Source organism: Habropoda laboriosa, unplaced genomic scaffold, assembly GCF_001263275.1.
Source record: "Habropoda laboriosa isolate 0110345459 unplaced genomic scaffold, ASM126327v1 scaffold542, whole genome shotgun sequence".
Lineage (NCBI taxonomy): Eukaryota > Metazoa > Arthropoda > Insecta > Hymenoptera > Apidae > Habropoda > Habropoda laboriosa.
Window position 1 is genome coordinate 1 of NW_017100632.1, and position 10,527 is coordinate 10,527.

The window sequence follows — 10,527 nt, forward strand, 5'->3', positions numbered from 1 at the left end:
TAATTTTTAATAATCCCAGCTTATCTCTTCCCTTCTTTGCATGTAATACGAATACTTAATAATACATATTCAACTCGAATATCAACAGATTCGCATGTTTGCCAATATTTCACAGTCTTCCGCCGTTTTATCGTTTTACACGTGTCAAACTCCCACACGCGGGAAAGAGGCAGGAAAAAAAATTGCGCGAACAGGTTTTCATCAAAAGTCACCAACGCCCGGATTCGCACCTCGATAGATCACACCCCTGTCACCCACCAATTTCCCTAAATACGCGCATTTCACGCCATCGAACCCGTTCAACCTATACTAAAAGATGTACCAATAAATTCTCCATTCATCTTCCTCATCCTATCACAGTAACCACGTTCCGCCTTCATTTTTAATCCAATGTCACCCGACAACGATGAAACACGAATTCTCTGCGTGAAAGATCGTGTGATACATCTTTTCAAAAGTTCCCCTAATCTCCTCGGGCTCGAGGATCTCCCTAATCTCCTTAAACTTATTATTTTCTCCCCTGTAGAGCAATTATCTACTTTCTCGCCTTTCTGTCACCCTACAGTGTCGCTCTATTTAAAATGTTCCACGATAAATTGAATAAAATAAAAATTATTCGTTAATTCCTATAGTTTGCAATATTGCCACTTATGCCAGTGGTTTTTCCAATCTTCTTAGATCGAAATGAATTTCTAAGATGGCTTTCTGCTCGTTTGGCGAATTTTCTTTTGTCGCCTCGATGTTGACTCGAAACGGAAATGGAAGTTTCTTTTTAGATATTTTTTTAATAATAACTTGTTACTTAAATTTGCCACTGACCTAGTTAGGTCATTTAGCGAATGTGATCAATGTTAATAGAACGTGCGAGAAGATATCGCCCATTGGCAATCTTTCAGAGTATATAATATCTCGATTTTGTTTTATTTGACGCTGCATTAACCCTTTGGACTCCTTTGTATTAGGACTTGGACTCCACAGGTATGAGTATTATATTTTGGAAAATTTCTTCACCTGGACGAGCAATAGATACGCATATGTATTGGATGATTGCGAAAGTTCATGCCCGATTTGAAAATAAAACACAATCGGTGTGTGCAAAAGCAGATTTCATTTGAAACTGAAATGGAATGACAGTGAATGGAGTGTATCTTCCGATAGGAATCTAACATTACGCTAAAAGAAACATCTGTGCCGAAGTCGATAAAGTTCTCGCCACCTCTGAAAATCGGGCACGAACTTTTGCAATCATCCAATATATATCACCCTTAATGCTATTTTCAATATAATAAGAGAAAAAAAATTTGGAGTGCAAAGGGTTAACGACACCCAAACGGTATCTGTTATCAGCAGCCGGTCGGTAAAAGTGCTTTGTATACCGACCGCGATAATCGAAGAGAAGAATTTGTTCTGGAACTGTTTGAACAGTGTTGTGTACGTGGAATGTGACATTTTCCATCTGCCTCTGTTATCCACAAGGGAGAAAGAGAAACGTGAACGGAAGAAAGAGAGAGATAGACGATGTGCACACAGTCGAACGAACGCGAGGTGACTTCACGGACCGTTTGAACAGCAAAACGAGCTCCGCGAAATTGCGGTTTCCAGTTGTCCGAGTTCTCCGCGCGAGATCACGCTCTCTCGTTCGTTCGTTCGCTTCGTTATATCCTCTTTTTCCCGTGTTGGCTACGCGGATTCCTCGTCGCGTTGCGTAACGCGCCACGCCGCGACGGATTTATCGGGATGAAAATTTGTCGCGCTCAAACGGCCACGATAACGCCTGAGAAACGAATTAACCGTGGTCGACTTCGGTGCCGCGCCAGTGCGATGTACTGCACGCTGTGTCGCGGGGACGCTGCACGGTGTTTCGAAATAGATGTCCGACAGTGTTAAACTGTATTTCGTGTCTTGAGAGTGTGTAGATTGTTGAAGGTTCTTTGTAAATTCGAAATAGTCGAAATAGGAAATTAGTTATATAAAGTCGGACAGTTTGAATTTAAGAATTTGAATATTTAAATTTGAATTTCATTGGCTGAATGTAAATTTTGGATGGTTTGAATTTGATTGGGTGAATTCAAATGGTATTTACTTTAGTGGCATTGGCTTAGTTCAGATTTTCAAAATTTCGTATTTCATTGGCTAAACTTCAAATTCGAGTATCTCAAATTTGATTGGTTTAATTCGAATGGTGCTTACTTTAGTGGCATTGGTTGAATTCAATTTTTCTATTCTTTGGTCATTTTTCATTGGTCAGTTTTCAAACTCTAGCAATTTGAATTTGATTGGCTGAATTAAAATGGTGCTTACTTCACTGTCATTGGCTCCGTTCAAATTTTCAATATTTCGAATTTCATTGGCTATACTTAAAATTCGGATAGCTCGAATTTATTTTATTAACCCTTTCGCGACTAGCGCCGGTTATATCCGGCATCCGTTAAATGCTTCGCACTGGCTGGCGCCGGTTATATCCGGCATCCTCTAAGCGCGTCGCATTGGCTCGCGCCTCGACAACTCAAAGTGAAGATTTATTTGAAAATACAGAACAAGGCCTCAACGACATTCCCTTTATCCGATACACCCTTAAGTCCTCTGCTGTTCCAACGAAATCCTCTAAGATTTGAAAAAACGCGAGACACTCTTAATGCCTATGGTGTGCACTAATGGCACGACGACCCGTTCGTTAGTGGCGTACTGATGACTAGTTCCGCCGTCGTGAAAGGGTTAATTATGTATAATAGTTTCTCGCGGTCAGGCGGCTGTTTTGAAACACGGTGCGCCATCGTAACACTTCACCGACTTCGAGATCTAACCAGATCTCGGTTGATGGGAGCTGGAAGCTGGGAATTTGCGAATTTTTTTCTATTCTCCGTTGCTTTCTTTGGGTTTGGTTAGGTTGTGATTGAAAGATGAATTATTAAGTATGTAACTGGGTTGGCTACGGGGAGTTGCGGGCTGACCGAAAATAATTTCCACTAGCTTACACTTTGCAGAGTGATACGTTTAATTGATCCTTACACACGTACACTTTCGGAGAGTTATATTTAATTAGTTCTCACACTAACGCGAGTACAAGAGTCGTTCGCGGAAACGTCTTGACACGGTGTTCAGGGAACGGAAAACAAAGGGTTGCTGGTCCGTATATGTCCACCCAAGGGAGCGTCTTTGGAGCAGTGAACCGTGTTGCCCATGAAACTATGGGTCAGTCCCCTTTTTATCCTTGCGGGGGGGGGGCCCGGGCCAGCGCGAGTGGTGGAGTGGGGGAGTCAATTGCGCAGGCGCACAAGGGTGGGATTGGTAGTGGGGGTGCAAGCGAGGCAAGGGGATGAGGGCGCCAGTCTGGTGGCCGCTCGGTGTACTACCTCCCTTACGCAGTGCGCTACAAGTAGAAGATATTACCTACATTAGGTCGTCTGATATGTGTTTCGCGTCACAACCTCCACAATTATGGTCCAATTTTTACTATACAAATTAGACAACCTAACTTAATCACTTCAATTACTATCGAATCAATGCAAATTCTTTTTTTTAAATACCTTAATGTAGAAGATCCTAGTCTGATTGCAGTATACACTTCATAGATCATTTTTCTCAAAATTATCAAAGTCACCCCATAATTTTGTTAAATAGAAATTTCTTCTCTCGTCCACCAAAAAATCCGCAACGTACATTTTTCATCGTTTAATTTGCCTCGGTGTCTAATTGTGAACTATATTTCTGCTCACGTCGCGCGTACTTACTGTTATATTAACTTTGTTACGATATATTTCACCGGGATAATTGAAATTTATACTACGTTCGGTAATACCGCGCGGTATTTCACCGGAATATAAGGGGTTTCCAGGTTTCAGCCAGTGTGTGAGTTCATTTTAAATGTCGCTACTTAGTTTCGCTGTTTCAATCAACGTCCTTTTAAATACCACTACGTACTTACATTTCACGTAGCTTTAATTAAAATCCTCTCGGCGATCGTAAGAAGATGGGTGACCGCTCCACAACATGCTTTTTTCGGGCTGAAATTTCACACAGACTTTAGTTCCATCCTTACTAACGTCTAGAAATTGAAAAAGTCCAAGAGCAAAAATCCTTACCGCCAAGTTGGGGTTCAAGCATGGTCGGGCGTCCTCGCTCATTGGTTGGTGGTTTCGATAGAGAGTAGAAACTGACCTGATAGAGGTATAAGCTGGGTACTCTGAGTCCTTCTTAAGACGGCTGACACTAATTGTTACTATTACACAGACACACGCTCATTTCTCCTAATAATCCAACAACAACCACCCATTCCCGGAACCTAGAAACGGCCTTTACCCCCATAAACATTCTTCCAACCGAGTGAATCAATTTTGCTCGAATGAACGAACCACGCGTGACATAAATTTTTCCCCTCTGTTTTTCTGTACAGTGGCCGTGTGGGTGGCAGGATTAGCCGCAGCGACAGCTTCTGCCCTTTTGGCGGTCCTCGTCGGACTCGCCGTGCTGCAGCTCGCGATGGCCTCCTCGGCGAAACGAGTTATCATCTCGTACAGCACCGCTCTGATAGGGAAAGTGGCCCTCGCCACTCTGGCAAGTGAGTATCTCCAAGAATTCGCCGAGCTATTCAGGCTAACTAAAAGTGACCGGTTGATCGAGGAATCTGTTCTCCTCCTCCGCGATTAACCACGTTTAATCGGGATTAAGTCGAGAGATTCGCCGCGGCTGCTAAGTGGCGATAATCGTGTTTGCAACCTGGAGAGATTACTTTATACGCGTGCGAGTCGTTACGAGGAACCTGTTCCGCTGGTTCTTTTCTTCTCTTTTTGCGAATAATTGATAATTGTGAAACTGGTCGAGAGAGATGATTATTATTCGAGGAGTAACGAGATGGGATATTAAACTGCGAGCTGTCCGCGACGAATGTGGATAAGTGAAACAAAAAGAGGGAAGCGTTGGTGAAATTGGTAGGATGTGGAGAATTTTTATCGAAGGGTTATGAATCGCTGCGGTAAAATATGAACGTGGGTCAGCTGGGTTCGAATTGATTGGAGGCTGCGTGGAGCAATTTACGCGGAAATGAAGTTTAAAGGGTTAAATGTTGCTGCGGTGTCTATACATACTGTTCGTCAAAAATTTCGAATCGTTGTGCACTGAAAGTTGTACGAAAAATTTTAGCAAAATGTTGACAATTTTAAGAATTTTTCAATTCATTTTTTTATCGTGCAAATCAATCGAAACGAGGCAAAATTGCTATTGAACTCCACGACATCAATTTCAAATTTATAAGGAATTAGTAACAGATTCAATATTGTTATAAATTGTCAGGCGATTCCAGACTTTTGGGTGGTAGTGTATGTACAGAGTGAATCACTTAAATTATGTTCTCTAGTTACGGTGGTACAAGGAAATTTTTATACTTAATTTAAACGAGCGAATAAGATGGAAGAAAAATTTGTTCGATAGAAAAAAATGGCAAAAAACGAAAGTTTCGCATTTGATTTCAAATTTTCGAATTCAAGGTAATTTTAAGGTCGCATTATGCATATTTACAGCAGAAAAAACAACGGAACAACGGTTCCCAAAAAAATCATAGAACGGCCCTGACCGAGCCTCAACGCAGAGGATTAACGGGACCGTTATTATTGTACCGAACAGCAGCATTTTTTACCACCCATTATACCTATTCTCTAATTAGCAACCTAGTCTTTTCCTTCTCCGACGTTCGATTTCCTCTCCTTCTGGGATTTTCCAAAACTCTAGCCACCTCGACCTTCCATCCCCACTTTTACCCTATCCTCTTGCAAATATCCTAAGACCAATCACCGAATTTCTATCGTTCCAATATTCCACCCCCAGATTTTAACTTCACCTACACCAACTCTCATTTTCTGTACTCCTCCAATTTTTCAAGCAGTCTTCCTGCAAATACCAAACGATGCACTCAAAAAACGATGAGCCGAGTCTGTAGTAGAATCACAAGCCGAGACTTGTACCTTACCAATAAATTAAATAAAAGTTGTACTCCGGATTCTCGTTAGTTTCTCGGTATAAGATGTTCCATTCGTCGTGATCCAAGTCCCGTGTTCGTGGACCGATACGACACCACACCTTCGTTCAGTTAAAAACCATAGGTGACTTTAAAGAAAAAGAATAGAAAAAATGGTATTTATAAAAGAATTTTTCTTCCATCTTATTCACCCTTTGAAGCCATTGAGGTGGGTGAGGAACGTCGTTACCCTGTTTTCACCTCAATTTATTATTAGTTTCTCGGTATAAGACGTTCCATTCGTCGTGATCCAAGTCCCGTGTTCGTGGACCGATACAACACCACACCTTCGTTCAGTTAAAAACCATAGGTGACTTTAAAGAAAAAGAATAGAAAAAATGGTATTTATAAAAGAATTTTTCTTCCATCTTATTCACCCTTTGAAGCCATTGAGGTGGGTGAGGAACGTCGTTACCCTGTTTTCACCTCAATTTATTAAAGTATAAGTGTATGGTCGTATAGGCGTGCAATTTGTCCAGAATATACAATCGTTTACTTTGTTACTTGTCCCGACGGCAGCGGTTCGGCGGGTACGTCGCGATGGTCGGTAAAGGAAAAACTGTCCGGAGGTGTAGACGTACTGGGTTTTTCTGTTGTTAGGACAGGGAGACAGGAGTAGCGATAGATAAAGATAGAAGTGGAGAAAGTGGTGGAAACGGAAAGTTGGGGCCACGATATAGCGAGGTCGTAAAATCGGTCAGACGTCAAAGTAAACATGTTTTAGCTGCCGGGACCCGAAAATTGACAGAGATACGAGCAGATAAGTACTTGAAACCATTGTCAGGACCGTACGAAGAATTCTTGTATCCAGCGAAAGTCAACTGATTCTAATATACTTACTGAAAACTGTATGCAGCTAGGACAAATTAGGGTTTCTCCCTCTGGGGGAAGCCGCTTTTGGAAGTACGGTTACAGGTAAAGGTCTTATTGATGTCTTTAGCATCTTAGTTTATCTACTCGTGTTATATACAGATAGAAAGTGCAAAAAGATTGTGTAGCTTAATATTAACATATTTTCCATTTGTAAATGAAATACCATTTTCTACTTGAAGTACCAAATCATATGCTACCATTCGTTTATTGTTGAAACCCTCAAACAGACTGCAACATACGGTCTTCAGTGCCGCAACATCAATCGGTGCCGATTCTTGAGAGTTTAATTTACGACCTCGCTATATCGTGGCCCCAACTATACATGGTTCACCCTGTATATATGTCGCAATTTCTAACGGAAATTACAATGGCGCGGAACACGTGAGAATTCTGAGGCGTAATCCAGGCGGAGAAGTCCTTTTGCATCAGGACAGTCTGAAAGTTTTGCAATAGGCCGATCACGGTAGGATTACTAGTCACTTGTCTACTTACTGGCCTACTTACCCTTAGACGAAGAATCGAATATCTGCGGTGGATCTTGTTGCTGTAAAGCGATACGCGTTAAACTCATAGATCAGTCGACCGCATTCGATGAATGAATTTCTGGTCTTACAATTTTTCTCCTTGAGAAAAAAGAACCAACTATGAATAAAATTACAAATTATCTAAAATTAGATCTACCTTCTTCATTTTTCCTCATTTTCTTTTTTCAAATATTCTCCAATTTATATGAAATTTGCAAAACTTGATCAGTACAGAAAGTACGATACATGAGACAACGTTTTTCTTATGCAGAGTGTGATGTACCGGATAAGGGCGGCGATCTGAATCTCGTGCTTCCCTTTTCTCCAGTTGGCTGGTTCGACGTTTTACGATTTTGTTCTGATGTTCGTAGATCTTTATTGCGATGTTTACGCTCGACTGAACGAGTATGAAAATGGTTGGTGATTTCGAACTGATGTTTGACCGATTCCTTTTGAACTCTTCTTGTGAACTGCGATCGTGGGCGAGGGTGAGCTCGCTCTTTATAGGATTTTTCGAAACGGACATCCACCAAACAGGGTGCCTAAATCAGAGCTGCTTAACTTCTTGCTCACGAGCAAATTTCCCCTCCCGAGGTTCCCCCACTGTGCGACTGTGATGATCTCGCTGGAGTTCAGGACGCGAGGGGTCCTCCCATTACACTCCAGCGATAGCTTTTTGGTACGAACACGCAGAATGTGTAACATAAACAAAAGGCAGTCGCTGGAGTTGTGGTGGAAGGACTCCTTCTCGTCGCGCCGCAACTCGAGCGAGATCACCTCAGTCGCATAGGGGCGGAACCTCGGGAGGGGAAATTTGCTCGTGAGCAAGAAGTTAAGCAGCTCTGGCCTAAATGGTGGCGACAACCCTCTCCTTGCGCCCGCAGCGCGTTTCTTCGGAGAAGGGGATGCCCGTGGGTTTTTCCGGGGGACCGAATTTGTTTATGTAAAATTGTCAGCCCCGAAAGCGGTACCGGTTTATTGCTAGAAGAAACTACCGCGGGTGTGAACAATGGATGTTCGCGCGGCGCAGGGTAGACCAAGGGAGGTCTAATCGGTCGAAGTGAGGTTCGGCACCTCGGTCTGGCGGCCAATGAGTTTTATGACTATAATCCGCCAGACCGAGGCGAGCTCACTCGAATTTGTAAGATTCAACATGTGAAATTTGAATACTTTTGCTTTACAGCATCCTTGGCGATCGTAGCAGCCAGTCTATTTGCCCTGCAAACCGACGACAGAGCCAGTAGCTTCGTCATCACGAGGGGAGAGGCCTTTTACATGCAGGTAAAATTCATCGGTATTACGTTATAATTTTATACTTTATATCTAGATTATAACCAGTTCCAGTTACGCACTGGGATCTTATCGGAGAACGAGCGCGAAGATGTTTTCAGTGATACGTATTCCGAATAGAAAACGAAAAGATCGTACGAGGAACATTTATCAAGGAAGCGTTCAGGTCTTTCGCCATTTTCTATCTGAAATAGAAGATAAAACCTCTTTACATACGTACAATCGTGTTCTTCAGGTTTAGAACCAGTATCCGTCATACGTCTTACGTTAAACGCTCATTCGTACGTTAAAACTGTTCGCTCCGGTATAAATTTCCTGTTTTCCACCTTTTATCGCAACATGCAAACACGCGTCTTATCCCAGTTTCTCCATTGATCAGATCTGATTAACTTTAGCCTGGAATACTTCTAATCGTCGATCGTTCCACGTTATGCAGATTACAGAATTCACTTAACCTGTGGAATTGCATTTTAATACTCGCTCTATCGCATGGCTGTTGAAATTTTTCAACATTCACCGAAGAAGAATCTAATTGGGCCGCATACAAAATATATTAGATGTTAGTTAACGCGTTGACTGCCACGCCGAAATCACATGTTTTGCTCAGGACGCCACGAAAGTATTTTTATTATTCTAAGCGTATAATGGCGAAATAATGATAAATATGGTTATATAGGACAACATTCTTACCCATGGGGCGTTTATCACGGGTGACCACCGTGGCGCCGTGGTGCACTCGATGACACTTGTTAACTATTTTGGAATATTTATTTACGTTGTGGCTATTTATGACGCTTGTGCGATGTGGTGTATACCTCAAACGGTATCATAGCAACGTAGTAAATAGATCTTCGTTTATTTTGACAAAGAAAAAAAAAGTTTTGGAACAAAGATTGCTAAAAGTCGGACTAAAAAGGTTACCACATATTGCTCAGATTGTATCGATCAGCCGCATCTATGTTTGAAATGCTTTAATACAGTACACCGGTAGATAGAAGATTTGATAAAACTTAATCTCTCATTTTTGATCTTCTAGTACAAATTTTGAATCGTCTATCCTCTAATCAGCGATGATGTTCAAAATTCATCAACTGTCAATTTTCATTCAACTTTTACAATTATGAACATTTGAAGTACTCCGGTCACCGATGACCACCGTGGCAGTCAATGTGTTAATGTGTATAAGTAACAAAATTTACTTAATTTTTTATTATAGCGTGGTCGAGTCTTGAAAAATATCGCTAAAAGTCACGTAACAATGTTAAAAGTTTAGAAATCTTGCAGAAATGAATTACTAGCTCCCCTGGGCAGCATGCTGCCCGCGGGGCAATGTTACAGCTCTTGAGGGCAACACGCTGCCCGCGGGGCCGCAGGTTGGACAAGTCTGTAATATCGTCTCCAATTTGATATTTTACCTCAACATGCAAACACATTCTATCCTAATTTCTCACATTTATTTTTCTCCATCGATCAAACCTAACTAAGCTTACTTTAGAATATTTCTAATCGTCGTTTATTCCCATTCCCCACTTCGCCCGAACAATTCCATTTTAATCCTCACTCTGCCGTTTCCAATCTAACTTTTTATTTCAACATGCAAATACGCATCCCGTTTCTTACACTCTTTTTCCATCGAAGAAATCCGATTAACTTTTTCCTAGAATATTCATAATCGTCCTTCATTCCACGTTTCTCAGACTCGTAGAATTCACTTCACCAGAACAATTCCATTCTAATCCTCGCTCTCCCGTTTCTAGTCTAATTTTTTATTTCGATATGCAAACATGCATCTAGTTTCTTACATTTTCTCTCCATCGATCTCATCTGACC

At 41.6% G+C, this 10,527-nt stretch overlaps 1 protein-coding gene across 1 annotated transcript in view; it reads left to right on the forward strand.

Moving 5' to 3' along the window:
- Positions 1-3,825: 3,825 nt before the first annotated feature.
- The window catches only part of LOC108576795, a gene marked incomplete at its 5' end in the record, with an annotated part of 38,975 nt that continues 32,273 nt past the window's right edge, over positions 3,826-10,527 (forward strand). The window contains 3 exons of the mRNA XM_017939854.1: positions 3,826-3,849; positions 4,394-4,558; positions 8,591-8,688. Of these exons, the coding sequence (XP_017795343.1) occupies positions 3,826-3,849; positions 4,394-4,558; positions 8,591-8,688 (287 nt within the window). The remainder of the gene's footprint in view (positions 3,850-4,393; positions 4,559-8,590; positions 8,689-10,527) is intronic.